General features: G+C 35.8%; 1 protein-coding gene across 1 annotated transcript in view; it reads left to right on the top strand.

The window, feature by feature from the left end:
• Positions 1-18814, top strand: part of LOC139518047 (nidogen-like) — a 61275-nt gene that overhangs the window by 24062 nt on the left and 18399 nt on the right. The window contains exons 8-12 of the mRNA XM_071309695.1: positions 2091-2288; positions 2686-2904; positions 3433-3555; positions 6416-6538; positions 13668-13799. Coding sequence (XP_071165796.1) covers positions 2091-2288; positions 2686-2904; positions 3433-3555; positions 6416-6538; positions 13668-13799 — 795 coding nt within the window. The remainder of the gene's footprint in view (positions 1-2090; positions 2289-2685; positions 2905-3432; positions 3556-6415; positions 6539-13667; positions 13800-18814) is intronic.

The following is an 18814-nucleotide window of genomic DNA, read 5'->3' as shown; positions in this document are numbered from 1 at the left end:
AAAAATGGGTATATGTTGACAGGTATGGCCACCCAAACTGATAGAGCTAAAAATGGGTATATGTTGACAGGTAGGGCTACCCAAACAGATAGAGCTAAGAATGGATATATGTTGACAGGTAGGGCTACCCAAACAGATAGAGCTAAGAATGGGTATATGTTGACAGGTAGGGCCACCTAAACAGATAGAGCTTAGAATGGGTATATGTTGACAGGTAGGGCCATCCAAACAGATAGAGCTAAAAATGGATATATGTTGACAGGTTGGGCCACCCAAACAGATAGAGCTAAGAATGGGTATATGTTGACAGGTAGGGCTACCCAAACAGATAGAGCTAAGAATGGGTATATGTTGACAGGTAGGGCCATCCAAACAGATAGAGCTAAGAATGGGTATATGTTGACAGGTAGGGCCATCCAAACAGATAGAGCTAAGAATGGGTATATGTTGACAGGTAGGGCTACCCAAACAGATAGAGCTAAGAATGGGTATATGTTGACAGGTAGGTCCACCCAAACAGATGGAGCTAAGAATGGGTATATGTTGACAGGTAGGTCCACCCAAACAGATAGAGCTAAGAATGGGTATATGTTGACAGGTAGGTCCACCCAAACAGATAGAGCTAAGAATGGGTATATGTTGACAGGTAGGGCCGACCAAACAGATAGAGCTAAAAATGGGTATATGTTGACAGGTAGGGCCACCCAAACAGATAGATCTAAGAATGGGTATATGTTGACAGGTAGGGCCGACCAAATAGATAGATCTAAGAATGGGTATATGTTGACAGGTAGGGCCACCCAAACAGATAGAGCTAAGAATGGGTTTATGTTGACAGGTAGGGCCGACCAAACAGATAGAGCTAAAAATGGGTATATGTTGACAGGTAGGGCCATCCAAACAGATAGAGCTAAAAATGGGTATATGTTGACAGGTAGGGCCACACAAACAGATAGAGCTAAAAATGGGTATATGTTGACAGGTAGGGCCACCCAAACAGATAGAGCTAAAAATGGGTATATGTTGACAGGTAGGGCCACCCAAACAGATAGAGCTAAGAATGGGTATATTTAAGAACAGCAAACACATCAAATCTAAAATCTGAAGAAGACTTTTAAAAAACAAGATGGAGACATTGGAAGAAATAAAAAGATATAAAAAGAACAGAAGATTTCAGAAAACAAAATTGGAATTGAATCTGACAAATATCTTATTTTATTAAATTAAAACACATCAATACTTCTGATTCAACATAAGTTGAAAGATATAAAAAGTTAGTCAATATGTTAACTTTAAAGTTTGATACATGCCCGGGGGGGGGGGGGGGTTACTTCCTATATTTTTAGTGGTATGAGTGTGCCGCAAAACAGGGTAACTTTTTCATGCCCTTTAGGTTAGAACAGGGTCCCTTTTTCATGTCCTGCTGGTTAGAACAGGGTCACTTTTTCATGCCCTGCTGGTGAGAACAGGGTCTTTTTTTAAATAAAGTATTTGTCTAGAACAGGATCGCTTATTTAACTGTTTAAGATATAGTCTAGAACCCTGGTCTAGAACTGCATCTATTTTACACGGTCTAGAACAGGGTATACATTTTCTGAGCGTGTATAGAACAGGGTATTATTTTCAATATTTTTGTTTAGAACAGGGTATGTTTTTCAATGTTTTCTTGTTAGAACAGGGTATGATTTGGCAAGTGCTGTCGGCACAGTTACATCCGAAAGGATAGTCAGTAACCCCCCCGGGGATACATGTCTTTAAGGTGATTAAACCAAACATACTACTAATAGAGGTTTTCACATCTAAGTCAAAAGTATTTTTAAAACTAGTGTTCCTGATAACAAAGTGTTCAATTGTTCCAACCTTGTGATTTAAAAGAAAGTCAACCATGAAAATTAGATTGAAATCATTTTTTATTTCACTGCATTTTCTTCATACTAACAACCTGTTTACAAATTAATCATTCTGCCAATAAATTCAAACTGCATCTTGAGAAACAAATTTTACCAGTAAGTATCATAAAAGAATAGAGCACAATGATGTATAGATGTTGTAAGTAAAACTTTTTTAGTTACAGTATGATTTAATTTTAGGTGGTGAATTTAACAGAACAGCAGTAATTAAGTATCAGAGTGGTGAGACTGCATATGTAAGACAGCAGTTCTTTGGCCATGATGCTCTAGACAGCATTGCTCTACAGACCACCATAGAAGGAACTGTCCCTGATATAATTAATGGAGTCAAGATCACAATAGATGATTACAAAGAAGAGTATAGGAGGGTTTCTCCAGGTAATAAAAACTGACAACTGCAGAAATGTGGAAATAGTAAAAAAAAACAAATATAGACATAGTTTTCATGTTATGATTAACATAATATAAGTTATATGGTTTGCTACTTACCCCTTATGGATCCATATCGTGTTGTATATGATATAAACATAAAATTGAAATGTTTTAATACTATATTTGAATTGTGTGTTCTGTTTTTGTGGTTGAATAAACTAGCATCTCTGGTTATAAACCTCCTACTGTTAGATAATGAAATACAGAATTTTTGGACAAACGTTTAAGATCAACCAAACAGCAAGCATTGCCATAATTAATTCAATGTTGGTATTTTTGTGAGAACAGTTGCTTTTTTCATAGATTATAAAGGTGTTATAATCTTTTTTCTGTCTTTTATAAGGTGTTATAAAGTCTTTTTCCACTAGAACATATAGAATGAATGAAGTAGCATACAAGTATACCTGGGATCAGACCATCACATTTAATGAATGTCAACACGATCCATCCAGACTCATTTCTGACAGTATGAGACTAGGTGTAACGAGAAACTTTGTTGTCTATGATGACCAGAATGATGTTGTCAGATATGCCATGTCCAATAAAATTGGAATTATGACTGGTAGGTATAATGGAAATTAACATTCAGAATTGTATTGACTGTGTAAATAATTTATTGTCATGTTGGCATGAAAGTTAAAAGAAGGTGAGACACATGAATTTAGGTCAATTCATCAGATACCATAACAGGGCTACTCATGCACCTTTTTTTTTCTCTTTGATCTTTATGATTTGGGCCAAATCTCTTGCCTTCGCTTTATGAAATGTTAGCCAATCTGTTATAAGCCAAAGGTCCACACTATTTGATCTATTGGGTAGTTGTAAGATGTATACGTCAATTGAGCAGGATTGATTTGAGTTTGGCCTTATTTGTATGGTTCAAAGATTCATGTAAAAATTCTACAATAAACATCAGCTATAGAACAGTAAAAGTACAGCTACATTTGGTAAATAGAATTCTGGATATTTATAAATGCTCATCTGGTGAGGAATAATTGATCTTGACTTTACTAAGTTAAATGATTATCATAATTGAAATAAATGTATAGAAATATACAATTAAACCTATAATATAAACATGTATATGTAGGAATGGATCCCTGTCTTGAAGGAATACAAAATTGTGATTCTAATTCTAATTGTATACCTCGTGGTGACCAGTATGATTGTGTATGTAAGACAGGATTCTCTGGCGATGGACGTGCTTGTACAGGTATGTTATATGGACATTGTTTTTATTCCTATTTACCAGCATTCAAGAGTCAGGGCTTTTTTTTTTTTTTTTTTTAATAAACACTACATTGATATGAAAACGATTATTGTTAAGTTTTTCATAATAAAATTCAAAAGTGAAGAACTTCGGCTATAACCACCAAAATTGAAAGGTTAAACACCCCTTTAAAAAATATCATTGCCAATAAATACATGTATAAAAATATCATAAACAGTTATTTTGGTGTTTGTATTGACTGGATTTCTCTAGTAGTGTGTATGGTATTTTTATACGACCGCAAAAATATTTGCGGTCGTAAATTGGTATGACGTTGGCGTCGGCGTCATCGTTGTCGTCGTCAACATTGGTTTTCGCACTATAACTTAAGTTAAAGTAAATAGAAATGTATGAAATTTAAACACAAGGTTTATGACCACAAAAGGAAGGTTAGGATTGATTTTGGGAGTTTTGGTCCCAACAGTTTAGGAATTAGGGGCCCAAAGGGTCCAAAATTAAACTTTGTTTGATTTCATCAAAAATTGAATAATTGGGGTTCTTTGATATGCCGAATCTAACAGTGTATGTAGATTCTTAATTTTTGGTCCCGTTTTCAAATTGGTCTACATTAAGGTCCAAAGGGTCTAAAATTAAACTTAGTTGAATTCTTGGGGTTCTTTGATATGCTGAATCTAAACATATACTTAGATTTTTGATTATGGGCCCAGTTTTCAAGTTGGTCCAAATCGGGGTCCAAAATTAAACTTTGTTTGATTTAAAAAAAAATTGAATATATGGGGTTCTTTGATATATGCTGAATCTAACCATGTATTTAGATTTTTGATATTTGGGCCTGGTTATCAAATTGGTCCATTTTGAGGTCTAAAGGGTCCAAAATTGAACTTTATTTGATTTCATCAAAAATTGAATTCTTGGGGTTCTTTGATATGCTGAATCTAACCATGTATTTAGATTTTGGATATTGGACCATAATAGGTAAATGTCCAATTTAAAATTTTTAAGTTTTTAAGTTTAAGTTCTTAGACCACATTCATTCTGTGTCAGAAACCTATGTTGTGTCAACTTTTTAATCACAATCTAAATTCAGAGCTGTATCAAGCTTGAATGTCCATACTTGCCCCAACTGTTCAGGGTTCAAACTCTGCGGTCATATAAAGCTGCACCCTGTGGAGCTTCTGGTTTTCTATGTCTCTAGGAGTTATAAGCCATTGTTCTTTTCCAGTTTTAAAAGATAGTATGTAATTTTCATTGTACAAGGATCCAACTCATTAGATATGCTCAGCACCAAATATTTGAAATTCATTTAATTTGGTGTAGAAGAGGCAATTTATAATGTTTAATTTAATATCTTATTTCATTTTACTGAGGTTAAATTGAATTTGTCTGGAGGTATTTTCCCTGTCAAAATTATCTGACCATGACTTCAATTTCACACTACAGTTATTTTTATTTGGTGAATTTTTCATGACAAAGTCTGCACACAGTAACTATACAATTAAAATAGGTCAACAATTTAGATTTATGGATTGGTTATTATGAGAAAGTCAAAAGTCAGTTATAGAAAAGAAGTCTATTTATTCTGTAGTTTGTGTAATGACAAGTATTTGACTATTGTGTAGGTTGTATGCTAGTACCAGTGTTTTATATATGTCCTTGTTGTCTTCTATTACCAGGTAGTATGACAAAAATATACTTGGAAGATGGAATTAAATACAAAAACATGTATATTTATATAACATAATTAACAAATCATTATCTTATTTAACCAGTGTTATTAATATTCTGTTCAAAAGTGTCGAAAAAAATCATCCATTGACAAAAAAAACAAGGGAAAATGTATTGGATAAAGAAAAACTTTGTTGAAACATAATATCTGAGTTTCTCAAAATCTCAAGAATTGATTTTATTTTCAACATTTGTCTTATTGAAATTCTGTATTAGAAAAATGATGGCACTTTATAAAGTTCTAAAAATCTCGTAATCATTTGAAATTTGTACTTACGTAACACAAACAAATATAAGAATTACAGCTGATTGCATTAAGTATGTAGGCAAAGGTAATATCTTTGGTTAGCTTGCTGCTAGCTGAACCATGAATTTATTATAAGGTTATGTAAACTATCCTTCTTTAAGAGTAGACTAGTCCGACAGATAACCAATATATCTGTCTGTAGGACTAGGCTACTTAGAAAGGAGGATAGTATACCTTACCTAATAATGACTTCATGGTTCAGCTAGCAAGCAAGCTAACCCAAATATTACCTTTGCCTACACACTCAATGCAATCGACTGTAATGATTCTTAAATTTTAATTACAGTTAACTCAACTAAATTAAAATAACAATGTTATAATTTTCTTTATATTACTTAAAACCTTATATTTTATCATATAATAATCCTATGAATATTTTAATAACTCTAGAAAGGATTAAAAATATCAGCTGGGTTTGATTTGATACAGTTTTTTTTTCAAAATAGTTATATGAATTGAGTTTTAATTCTATTTTTAATATCTTTTATTTAAAACATAATTGTTTAGGAATTAGTTATTCGTTGAGAATAACATTGAAAGTATGGTCAGATCATTTCTTTTCTTCTTAAGTCATTAAAAATTTATACTATGCATGCTTTTCCAATGGAAATTGTGACGTCACAATGCATTCTTAATAGAACGAAAACCCATAAGACGAGGATATATCTTGTATATTGCTTCGAGAACTTTTGAATTTGTGCATTATTAGAACAGGATTTTTTTTATCTTTTTTTCCCCTTTAATATATGAACTTGTATTACCAATTATTAGATGTTTGTTAAACAGAAATTATTGATTATTTTGTTTCAGATGTTGATGAATGTGCTGCAGATTTGAATATTTGTGATGTAAATGCCAGATGTTATAATGTTCCTGGTAGTTTTCAGTGTCAGTGTAATTCTGGTTACCGTGGTGATGGTAGATCTTGTGTCAGTAAGTATATTTAATTTTAACTAGTGTTATAAAAATGTTAGCTGATACAATGTACTACATCGATTTCAAATGATATTCTACTTACCATGGCAACGGAAGAACTTTCAGTCTCATAATGAAGGTCATCGTGATGTTTTAAATCTTATCACTATTTTGGATTCTTGACTGAGATTTTGTGACACATGAACTATTGATGTCCAAAAAATATTCTTCTGCATCAATTTGTCAGATAATTTTTGTAATGAGGTCAAAGTTTTTAAGGAACATCTGTGATGGCTAATATTGGCAAACAAATAGTATATGCAATCAGTCTAAAACCATTAATAAAGATGAGGAACCTACAATTTTCCGCAATTAACAAATACAGTGAATGGATGGGAAGACTTAGCAGTATTCTTTGAATTATCTCCCCTTCTCTTTAACAAGTGTAAGCTTCATATACACTGTCACGCCATGGCATGCACATCGTGAGGTCTAAAAAAAAAATTACGCTGGAAAATAAAATAAAAATACAAATGAGTAAAGAATATAAAATTTAACTTAATCAAGCCTTTCAATAGATATAGGAAGATGTGGTGTGAGTGCCAATGAGACAACTCTCCATACAAATAACAAAGTAAACCATTATAGGTTAAAGTACGGCCTTCAACACGGAGCCTTGGCTCACACCGAACAACAAGCTATAAAGGGCCCCAAAATTACTAGTGTAAAACCATTCAAACGGGAAAACCAACGGTCTAATCTATATAAACAAAACGAGAAACGAGAAACACGTATATCTATACTATTAAACGAGAAGACCTCATTTTTGGTGTCGCTTCTCCTCCTTTCACAATAAATTAATCATCATGCCTCTGTGTCCTATAGGTAACATGTATAGTCGCATTTGTCATCCATTCTTATGATCATTAAGTTTAGGTTATTTTGGGATAAAAACGAAAAAGAATGCGTCCGGATATTTTCCCGTCATTGGACAAAACTTTAAGTCAGATTAGACTTCCGGTTTGTGTTTTTCTGTACTTCGAACAGACAAAGACTATGAAATAAAGTATATGAATTTGCTTTCTGCTATCATTTTGAGTACTAGCATGTATCATCCTTGCTTAACGTGTTTCAGTTTGGGTTATTTTGGGAGGAAAACGAAAATGAATAATATTTGCTATTTACTATCAATTAGTTTACAGTGGCGGATCCAGAACTTTTCATAAGGGAGGGGGCGCTGACTGACCTAAAAGGGGGGGGGGGGGGGCGTTACTCTCATGCTTCCCAATATAATCAACAATTTTTTTCCAATGAAATGGGGGGCAGTGCCCCCCAGCCCCCCTGGGATCCGCCTATGGTTTACTATCAACGGCGGTCACTGCGGATAAATACTTAAATACATTTACTATGAATTACTGTATTTGTTATAATTTACTACAAATTCCAATGGTTATCTTGGGGGGGGGGGGACTCTTTACTATTCATGGCGTTCACTGATGATAGGAGGAGGGCAAAAAAATGTGCCCAGTCCCTAAGTACCTTTGAATTTTGATATCTCTCCTGAAATTCTCCAGTCAGTATATTTTTTTTACAGTTTACATACGCTCTATTTCCCCGCGATTTCGCGGGTGTGTTCTAGTATTACATAAACAAACGACAACTACTGTACATCAGATTCCTGACTTAGGACAGGTGCAAACATTTGCAGCGGGATTAAACGTTTTAATGGATCCAAACCTTCTCCCTTTTTCTGAAACAATAGCATAACATCACATCAAAGAAAAACATACGATAAAATATCAATTGGCAGACTTAACTCAATCAAAAAACGTGTGATTAAACAATGAATGAATAAATTTGATCTGCGATATCTGAATACAAATGCACAGTTAATTAAATATTAGAGACAAACATTAGGTCCGAGTACACAGTTATTTCGTAGTGCATTTCTTTTAGACAATAAATGAAAATTAAAAAAATCCCACCTGCGCTTTCTCAATAATATTTTTACAGTGTGTTGTACTACTTTTGGGACAAATTATATCAAAATTATAGAAAACTTCATCAGCTCTAACTCAAAATATGAACAATCTTATGTTAAGGGGGTCTTGAAATCTTTTGACAGCTTCCGAAGTGCTAATTTTTGACCTTTTTCAGCTGGACCTAATCACTACTTTGCATTAATATTTATGACCCAACTTTTTTTACAGTGTCATTTCACCCCCCAACTTGCTATATGAGGCATAAAACATGGAGAAATAAATTTGGAAGGGGTATAACAAAAATTGGCAAGTAACACACTGTCCACACTAAGGACTATATTCGTGGACAACGAAAATCAAAGGACGATAACTGTGTACTCGGACCTAATAGGATAGAAAAAGTTGACCAATCTTAATAAAACTTGGTATGACTAAAGCTTAATATATTACAAGACTGCTTACAAAGTTTCATAGCAATAGGATATATATTATAGACAATATGATTAATTCTATATTCAACTCTGCGTGTTAAATTTAGACGTTAAAATTGAGAAATTTCAACTATCAACATTTGGGGCTTTTAAAATTTAAATATTGCAAAAAAATACTTTTAAAATGCCTTAATATATAATATATCATGTATTTAAAGCAATAGAGTACTCATTTGTTATATCAGACTTAGCATAATTTTTCAAAAGTCAAATTTATATGAGCCTGTGCCTAAAAATGGAGGTTTTCCAATGAAGGGGGCCTTACATGAAGATGTAATATTTTCCAGCAATTTTAAATTTGTGAAGCTTTTTGATTATAAATAATCCTTACATATGTATTTAATGTACTTTAAATGGAAAGAAAACTTACAAATAACATATCATATTAGTTTAAAAGGGTCTTAGGCCAAGTAAGACTAAAAATAATTTAGGGTCAATTTAGGCCATAGCACATATTTACATTTAAAAATGCATATTGAAGCTATAGGAAATAAAAATTTGTGTCTTTTCTATCATTTCTATACTCAGGTGACATGATACAATAAATTTGAGCACAAAAAGGCTCTTACATTCAACTTTTTTAGCAGACAGTATGGTCTTATACAAAGATTTTTCACTTTTTAGTGAAAAACTTGCATGCAATTTTAGTCTCAACAGGCTTATATTTGAACCACATGCTATCCTACAGAAGTAAAGAAAGATATTATGTGAAATGAAACAGGTACAAAAGACATAGTTAAGTGCTTTTTATACAAATTTAGTTAGATATTTATTATGGACTTCAACTTTTATGTGCCATGCTCCTCACATTTAACTTGATCCAAACAGGGCGTTAGACGAGGGTCATTTATACAACACATTTTGCTCATATTTTCTGAGATAATCTTCTTTTCTGTAGATTCAGAGTTCACAAATGAGTAATAAAACTGGATTAAAGCATAGAAACACAAAAATTGACACATGAAAACATGTCAGATAGAAAGTCAGAATGCCACTTATGCATCAAAATTGAAAAAGCTATGAAATGCTTATTTTGACCATATAATGCCAAAATTGGTCATTTTTGCAGAAATTCTATCAAATAAAAGTTTAAATCCTTTAGTTTTATGCTATTTGACAAATTGGCACCATCAAATCATTCAGGGAAGTTGCCAAAGTACAGATTATATATTTCCTGATTTCACCTCTTAGGTCCGAGTACACAGTTATTTCGTAGTGCATTTCTTTTAGACAATAAATGAAAATTAAAAAAATCCCACCTGCGCTTTCTCAATAATATTTTTACAGTGTGTTGTACTACTTTTGGGACAAATTATATCAAAATTATAGAAAACTTCATCAGCTCTAACTCAAAATATGAACAATCTTATGTTAAGGGGGTCTTGAAATCTTTTGACAGCTTCCGAAGTGCTAATTTTTGACCTTTTTCAGCTGGACCTAATCACTACTTTGCATTAATATTTATGACCCAACTTTTTTTACAGTGTCATTTCACCCCCCAACTTGCTATATGAGGCATAAAACATGGAGAAATAAATTTGGAAGGGGTATAACAAAAATTGGCAAGTAACACACTGTCCACACTAAGGACTATATTCGTGGACAACGAAAATCAAAGGACGATAACTGTGTACTCGGACCATTTATGACCAAAAAGCTAACAAACAAATTCAAACACAGGACATGACTGAGAAATATTTAACCAATCAATGTTCACTTTAGAAAAAAAACGTTTTTTAGCTCACCTGGCCCAAAGGGCCAAGTGAGCTTTTCCCATCACTTGGCGTCCGTCGTCCGTCGTCCGTCGTCTGTCGTCCGTCGTCCGGTGTCGTTAACTTTTACAAAAATCTTCTCCTCTGAAACTACTGGGCCAAATTACACCAAACTTGACCAAAATCATCATTGGGGTATCTAGTTTAAAAAATGTGTCCGGTGACCCGGCCAACCATCCAAGATGGCCGCCATGGCTAAAAATAGAACATAGGGGTAAAATGCAGTTTTTGACTTATAACTCAAAAACCAAAGCATTTAGAGCAAATCTGACATGGGGTAAACTTGTGTAACAGGTCAAGATCTATCTGCCCTGAAATTTTCAGATAAATCCGATAACCTGTTGTTGGGTTGCTGCCCCTGAATTAGTAATTTTAAGGAAATTTTGCTGTTTTTGGTTATTATCTTGAATATTATTATAGATAGAGATAAACTGTAAACAGCAATAATGTACAGCAAAGTAATATTTACAAATAAGTCAACATGACCGAAATGGTCAGTTGACCCCTTTAGGAGTTATTGCCCTTTATAGTCAATTTTTAACCATTTTTCGTAAATCTTAGTAATCTTTTACAAAAATCTTCTCCTCTGAAACTACTTGGCCAAATCAATCCAAACTTGGCCACAACCATCTTTGGGGTATGTAGTTTGAAAAATGTGTCCAGTGACCCAGCCATCCAATCAAGATGGCCGCCATGGCTAAAAATAGAACCTAGGGTAAAATGCAGTTTTAGGCTTATAACTCAAAAACCAAAGCATTTAGAGTAAATCTGACATAGGTAAATTTGTTTATCAGGTCAAGATCTACCTGCCCTGAAATTTTCAGATGAATTGGACAACCCGGTTTTGGGTTGCTGCCCCAGAATAAGTAATTTTAATGAAATTTTGCTGTTTTTGGTTATTATCTTGAATATTATTATAGATAGAGATAAACTGTAAACAGCAATAATGTTCAGCAAAAAAAGATTTACAAATAAGTCAACATGACCGAAATGGTCAGTTGACCCCTTTAGGAGTTATTGCCCTTAATAGTCAATTTTTAACCATTTTTCGTAAATCTTAGTAATCTTTTACATCTTCTCCTCTGAAACTACTTGGCCAAATTACACCAAACTTGGCCAAAATCATCATTGGGGTATCTTGTTTAAAAAATGTGTCCGGTGACCCGGCCAACCATCCAAGATGGCCGCCATGGCTAAAAATAGAACATAGGGGTAAAATGCAGTTTTGGGCTTATAACTCAAAAACCAAAGCATTTAGAGCAAATCTGACAGGGGTAAAATTGTGTAACAGGTCGAGATCTATCTGCCCTGAAATTTTCAGATAAATCGGATAACCTGTTGTTGGGTTGCTGCCCCTGAATTAGTAATTTTAAGGAAATTTTGCTGTTTTTGGTTATTATCTTGAATATTGTTATAGATAGAGATAACTTGTAAACAGCAATAATGTTCAGCTAAGTAAGATCTAGAAATAAGTCAACATGACCAAAATCGTCAGTTGACCCCTTAAGGAGTTGTTGCCCATTTTATTCAATTTTTAACAATTTTCACTAATTTGGTAAATTTTTGTAAATTTTTACAAAATATTTTTCACTGTATCTAAAGGTCCAAGTTTATTATAGATAGAGAAAATTCTAAGTACCAAGAATGTTCAGTAAAGTAAGATCTACAAACACATCACTATCAGCAAAACACAATTTTGTCATGAATCCATCTGTGTCCTTTGTTTAATATGCACATAGACCAAGGTGAGCGACACAGGCTCTTTAGAGCCTCTAGTTTTATAATCTTGAAGTTTATACAAATGCTGTAAGAATAAGTGAAAAATTGAAGATATTACAAATAATGAAAGCTGGTGTACAGACAAGATCCATATAAATAAAAAATAACAAAAAAGCATTATAAACAGTATCAACAGGTCAAATTACTATTATTACAAGACTTCGTCCGATTTAGCAGTAGTACCTCCAATGCATGGAACAAATCAATTTGCCTCAAATCAATCAATTGATTTGAAATTTGATTATATGAATAATAGTATGGCGTGTTTGGTAAACGTCAATGAGCAGTCGACATACAAATAATCTAGCTACAAGGTCACTGTATTTTTTTTACGTAGATTTCATACAGTAGCTCATACATTTGTATAATGCCCTCCACAAACCGGAAAACCTTACCTTTCAGAAATAAAGAACATACTACATCAGTACAAAAGTCATGTGTAGTAACAGCTGCCACTTGATTCAGTCTGTCCGTCTGTCTACTACGCTTATAAGCGTTATAATTTTGCACCTGTTCCAAGTCGGGAACCTCCTAGTCTGAATGTTAGCCTTGCTGTTTTTTTATGCCCCGCCTACGATAGTAGAGGGGCATTATGTTTTCTGGTCTATGGGTCCGTTCGTTCGTCCATCTGTTCATCTGTCTGTTCGTTCGTCCGTTTGTCCCGCTTCATGTTAAAGTTTTTGGTCAAGGTAGTTTTTGATGAAGTTGAAGTCCAATCCACTTGAAACTTAGTACACATGTTCCCTATCATATGATCTTTCTAATTTTTACCCCAATTTTACGGTCCACTGAACATAGAAAATGATAATGCGAGTGGGGCATCCATGTACTTAGAACACATTCTTGTTTTTTCTGGATTTTTTTTTATTGCGGGTGTTGTCTTAAGAAGACTTCAAGTTAGAGGTTGAACGCTGGCGAGCTTGCTATCGAATCGTACCTAGTGATAAAGTGCCACTTATTATACTTCAGACCTGCTATTTGCATTCAATGAGTTTTTATCTGGTTAATTTCAATAATTATGGTTATTCACAAACTTACCAATATGCAGGCTGTTTTAAGTGCTTAGAAAAAAGGTTTGACCATTACAAACCTAATTTGTTGATTAATTATCTCGTTTTTACAGAGGAGGTTGTACTGTGTGGTGATAGCACCTGTCATGATAAAGCTCGATGTGTATACAACAGTGACTTACAGAGACCTATGTGTGAATGTAATACAGGATTTACAGGGGACGGAACAAGATGTGAACCTATACGTAAGTAATCATGTGTACAAACATGTCTTAAACTGTATTGAACGGTTATAATTTTATGTCAATAAATACGTTACCATCATAAATTCTGAGTGCATCCATCTGCGCAAGTCTGACAGGCGGAAAACCCCAAATAAAAATATCATCCAATGAGAAGAGGGATGACCAAGCAGTGCCCGTATAACCATGCCTTTATATCATCCATTTAATTTCCGCCTGCGCATCGAGACACACGTGTTACAGCTTACAGAGAAGACTTTAAGTTTTTGTTTTTTCAATAGTGAATATTGTAGGTATACCCATACCATTGTTTATTTGACATTTTTTTGTTATAATATTGTTGTTTATAAGTGTTTAACTTCATACTTGTTTAATTATGGAGTTTAATGCTCCCAGTCCTTACGAGGCCATTACAGGTAGTGATGTTTTTTTAGACGGTTCGTTACCCTTTCCTGTGACCGTAACAACGGTAGGGCAGGGAACCCCTCCTAGTAGTAGTCAACTAACAGACGTTTTTATTTCGGTGACTTCTAAGACCGGTCAACAGACCCTGAATGCAGGTTCTGTCGGTTATCATGGAGGTGTCCCTACCATTACCACTGTTGCGCACTTTTTCTAGACCAGTTGACACCACAGGGTCCATTTCATCTTACCCTGGTACCTCTATGGGTTTAAACTTACCTGGTTCTAGAGCACCAGCGTCCTATTGTGGCTTCACTTTACCTGCTTCGGCTAGTAATGCCATGTCGTGGTCTAGACCTCCTTGGTCTCAGGGTTATCCTTATTCAGGCTTTCCTGGTCAGGGGTTTCATGGTCAAGGGTTTCCTGGTCAAGGTTTTCCTAATCAGGTTTTTCCTAGTCAGGTTCCTAGTCAGCCCTTTCCAGGTTTCTGGCCTTATTGTGGACCAACACCAGTTATTGTTCCTCAGAGTACTACACCTAATCTGTCAGTTCCTTCTCCTCCTTTAGCAGTGTCTAGTAGTTGTAGTAGTGTATCTGTACCTGCTGCTCTGCCTACCTCTTCTGTTAGGCATCAGTCTAATCAGGTAGCTGACTCTGGCCCCCCCTTAGATGGGTTCAAGAGTATTTTGGACGAGTTTCGTCAGTCTATTTCTTCTGAATTCACTTCTTTCTCCAACCGCCTGGGTACACTAGAGAACATTGCCAATAAGTCAAATTCTCCAGTGATTTCACTCCATCCAGATCACGATATTGGAAGTGATCTGGAGGACAGTGATGAGGAAGAACGCTTTTCAGTTGCCCCAGGCAGCCAAGAAGAAGGTTTTTCTTCTGATGAAGATGACAATTCAGTTCAGGTTTCTCAGAATGTTTCGCAACATTCTGTTCCTGTATCTATCTCTTCATCTGTTATTGGTCAGTCTTCTACCAATTCAAGTAAAGAACCAGAGGCTGAAGATGCTCCTTCCACTTTGAAGGATCTCAGAGATTCTGTTTTTACAATCATGAGAGATGTCAACAAGGTGCCATTTCAGTCTCCTCCAAGACCCAAGAAACTAACCTCTACTTTCGAGGCTTCATGTAGTTTGTCGGTAGACGATACTATATCTCATACTAGTTTTCCACAATCTAACCATATGTCTAACTCTCTGCAGATCATTAATGATGGGATTGTGGCTAATGAGTCCCAATTTTCCTCAGTTAGGCAGCAACCATTTGATTTTCTGGGGGGGGGGCTATGGTTTTTTTTTCTGGACAAATTTTTTTTTTTCGCCTGTGGCGAAAAACAATCCATTTTTTTCGCGACAAGTCGAAAACATTTTTTTTCTTTCAATTTTAGCATTACATATAGTGGCAGCTGAGGGTGAAACAAACAATTTTTTTTTCTCAGAATCAAAAACAAATTATTTTTTTCTCCAAAAACTGGAGACAAACTTTTTTTTCCAAAAAAAACCATAGCACCCCCCCCCCCAGAAAATCAAATGGTTGCTGCCTTAGTGGTTTTGGTCTTGCCTCCTTTACGGAGCAATTCCGCTCTAAGGACTATGACATTTTTGACTCTACCTTGGGTAAACTGGTACCAAAATGTGACAAGGTTTTTTCATCTACTATTGCTTCTAAACCCGCTGATGGACTGCATCTTACTCAGTCTGTTTGGTCAAAAACGGAGAACCTTCTTAGAAACGCATCTCATGTGTTGGGCACTGCTGAACACTTTTTATCAGCAATTGCTCCAGTTCTTAAAGACTCTTCTCTTCCACCAGAGGTAAAACCTTTTCTATTACAGGTAGACAAGGCTTTGGGTGCCTCCCAATTGTTGATTATGGGTTCCATTGCCAACTGTACCTTATCCAAAAGATCTGAAATATTGGATAAGGCAAAGGTGTCAGATAATCTTAAGGATGCTTTAATCAAGTCTCCATTGGATGAAAAGATTTTCGGGTTACCACTTGATGAGGTACAGAAGCATCTCAATCAAACTCCAGCCCCAGTGAAGGTAAATGTTTCTCTAATTTTTGTGCTATTTTCATATTTCCTGACCGGTGTGAGAAAAATATTTCTCCTCACTAGTGAAAAATCTGTTCTCGGCAAATGATTAGTCGAAATTTGATTATGACGTCTAAATGTTTTGTTTTCTTCTGAATTTTCCTATTGTGACGTCATGAAAAAAGGCGACCATGCCTGATGACGTCGCATATAAAGAACACAAGTTTCTGAAAATCTTTGAAAAAGAAGGATAAAAATCATTAGAGAAACAGATTTCTACACTATAACTCGTGTATTACGATATTTCTCCACTCTCGACAGTTAAATTTTAGTTATTTAAAGAGCTCGGCAAGCCTCGCGCTTTAAATGATAAAATTTAACTGTCTCGAGTGGAGAAATATCGTAATACACTTGTTGCAGTGTAGGAATCTATATATCTCTTTCTGGAAATAATTCTTAACGAGGTAGTTATTCTTCCGCTGGAGGCTCATCTTATAATTCTCAAGAGAAGAGGAGGAAAATCACCAACGATGGAGGTAATAAACCTAAGAAATCTTCAATCCCTAGGTCTAAACCTAACAGTTTTAAGAGAGGTGCCAAGAGGGCCAATCCCTCTTCCTAGGAAGTTGCCCCCTCGTACGTTACTGTCAGAACCCAATCCAGAGATGTACTACAAAACTCCTCTTTCTCAATTGCCAGTAGGGGGAGGTTAACTCATTTTCTAAAAAAATGGATAAGTATTACCTCAGATTGTTGGGTTCTGTCAGTAATTCGAGGGGGATTGACTCTTCAATTCAAAGAACAACCACCCTTTTCTCCTGTTCCTATCCCACTGTCCAATACTCAAGATCCACAGAAGTTTCTTCTTCTGTCAACAGAAGTAGAGACTCTTTTGACAAAGAGGGCAGTGGAAGAAGTACCTGTATCTTCAATAGATCCAGGTTTCTATTCTCGTCTCTTCCTTGTATTGAAGAAGACCGGAGGAATGAGACCGGTCATAGATTTGTCTATCCTCAACTCTTATATGATTATTCCCCATTTCAAAATGGAGACGAATCGTTCAATAAGAGCTTCTATTCTTCCAGGGATGTGGACAACATCCCTGGATCTGACAGACGCATATTTTCACGTTCCAGTTTCCCATTCATACCGCAAATTCCTTCGGTTTGTTTGGAACAAAAGGGTTTACCAATTCAGGGCTCTCCCTTTTGGTCTGTCAACTGCACCACTAGCCTTTACCAAACTCATGCAAGTAGCAATTGCTCACCTTCATTCACAGGCTATTCAGATTCATTCTTACCTGGACGACTCGCTGATCAAGGAACTTTCTCCCAAGAAACTATCTCAATACCGATGTAGTCATCAGATTGTTTCTCTCTCTGGGGTTTCTCATTTCTTGGAAAAAGTCGGACCTCATTCCGTCTCAGGACTTTATTTTCCTAGGCGAACATTACCTTACTCGTCAGTGCATAGTTCGACCTCCTCAGGAAAAGTTTCAGAATCTTTGTTCAAAAATTCGTCTGTTTCTAACTCAAAAAACAGTTACTGCTCGCCAGTTTTCACAACTGCTAGGTCTTTTGAATTCACTAGCGGATGTTGTTCCACTTGGTCGCCTGCACATTCGACCTCTTCAATTTTATCTACATCAACATTGGCTTCCAGCTACACAGGATTGGGAATTTCCAGTTCCAATCATTCATCAGGAATTGTTTCCTCATTTGGATTGGTGGACTTCTCAAGCAAACGTTTTGAGAGGCCAACTTCTGTCCTCTCCAGTTCCAAATCAGACTCTGTTCACAGATGCCTCCAACCTCGGTTGGGGAGCTTATCTGGAAGGTCTTTCAGTGTCAGGAGTGTGGACTCTAGATCTTTTGAAGGAACACATCAACATACTAGAAATGAAGGCAGTTCTTCTTGCACTGTCTCATTTTCAGTCCCTACTGCAGAACAAATCTCTGGTTCTAGCAACGGACAACACCACTGTGGTGGCTTATTTGCGAAACCAAGGGGGAACTCATTGTTACGAGCTGCATCTTTTAGCAAGAGAAATCCTCCTTCTTTGCAATCACCTTCATCTACAGATTGTAGTTCGTCATGTCCCAGGGAAACTCAATGTGTTAGCAGATGCTCTGTCAAGAACACTTTTCCCAGTCAATACAGAGTGGGAACTTCTCCAATCAGTATTTCAGGCAATAACACTTCAGTGGGGGTCTCCTCATGTAGACCTGTTTGCAACAAGCCTCAATTACAAAGTTCAAGTGTTCATGTCTCCTGTACCAAATCTGAAAGCTTACGCAGTAAAATGTAGATTGCATGAGTGTTCCCTGGGACGGGATGTTCGCTTACGCCTTCCCACCGTTCAGATTTCTGTCACAAGTTCTTCAGAAGATCTCAGCAGAGCAAGGATTGATCATTCTTATTGCTCCAGCTTGGCCCAAACAAGCCTGGTTTCCAGATCTTCTTCATCTGTCTTGTGCTCGTCCACTGGTTCTACCAGTACGACACAATCTTCTGTCCCAGTTCAAGGGCAAGATACTTCATCCCAATCCAGAGAAGCTACATCTGTTCGCGTG

The sequence above is a fragment of the Mytilus edulis genome, chromosome 3, assembly GCF_963676685.1.
Source record: "Mytilus edulis chromosome 3, xbMytEdul2.2, whole genome shotgun sequence".
Classification (NCBI taxonomy): Eukaryota; Metazoa; Mollusca; class Bivalvia; order Mytilida; family Mytilidae; genus Mytilus; species Mytilus edulis.
This window is presented reverse-complemented; position numbering and strand designations above follow the sequence as displayed.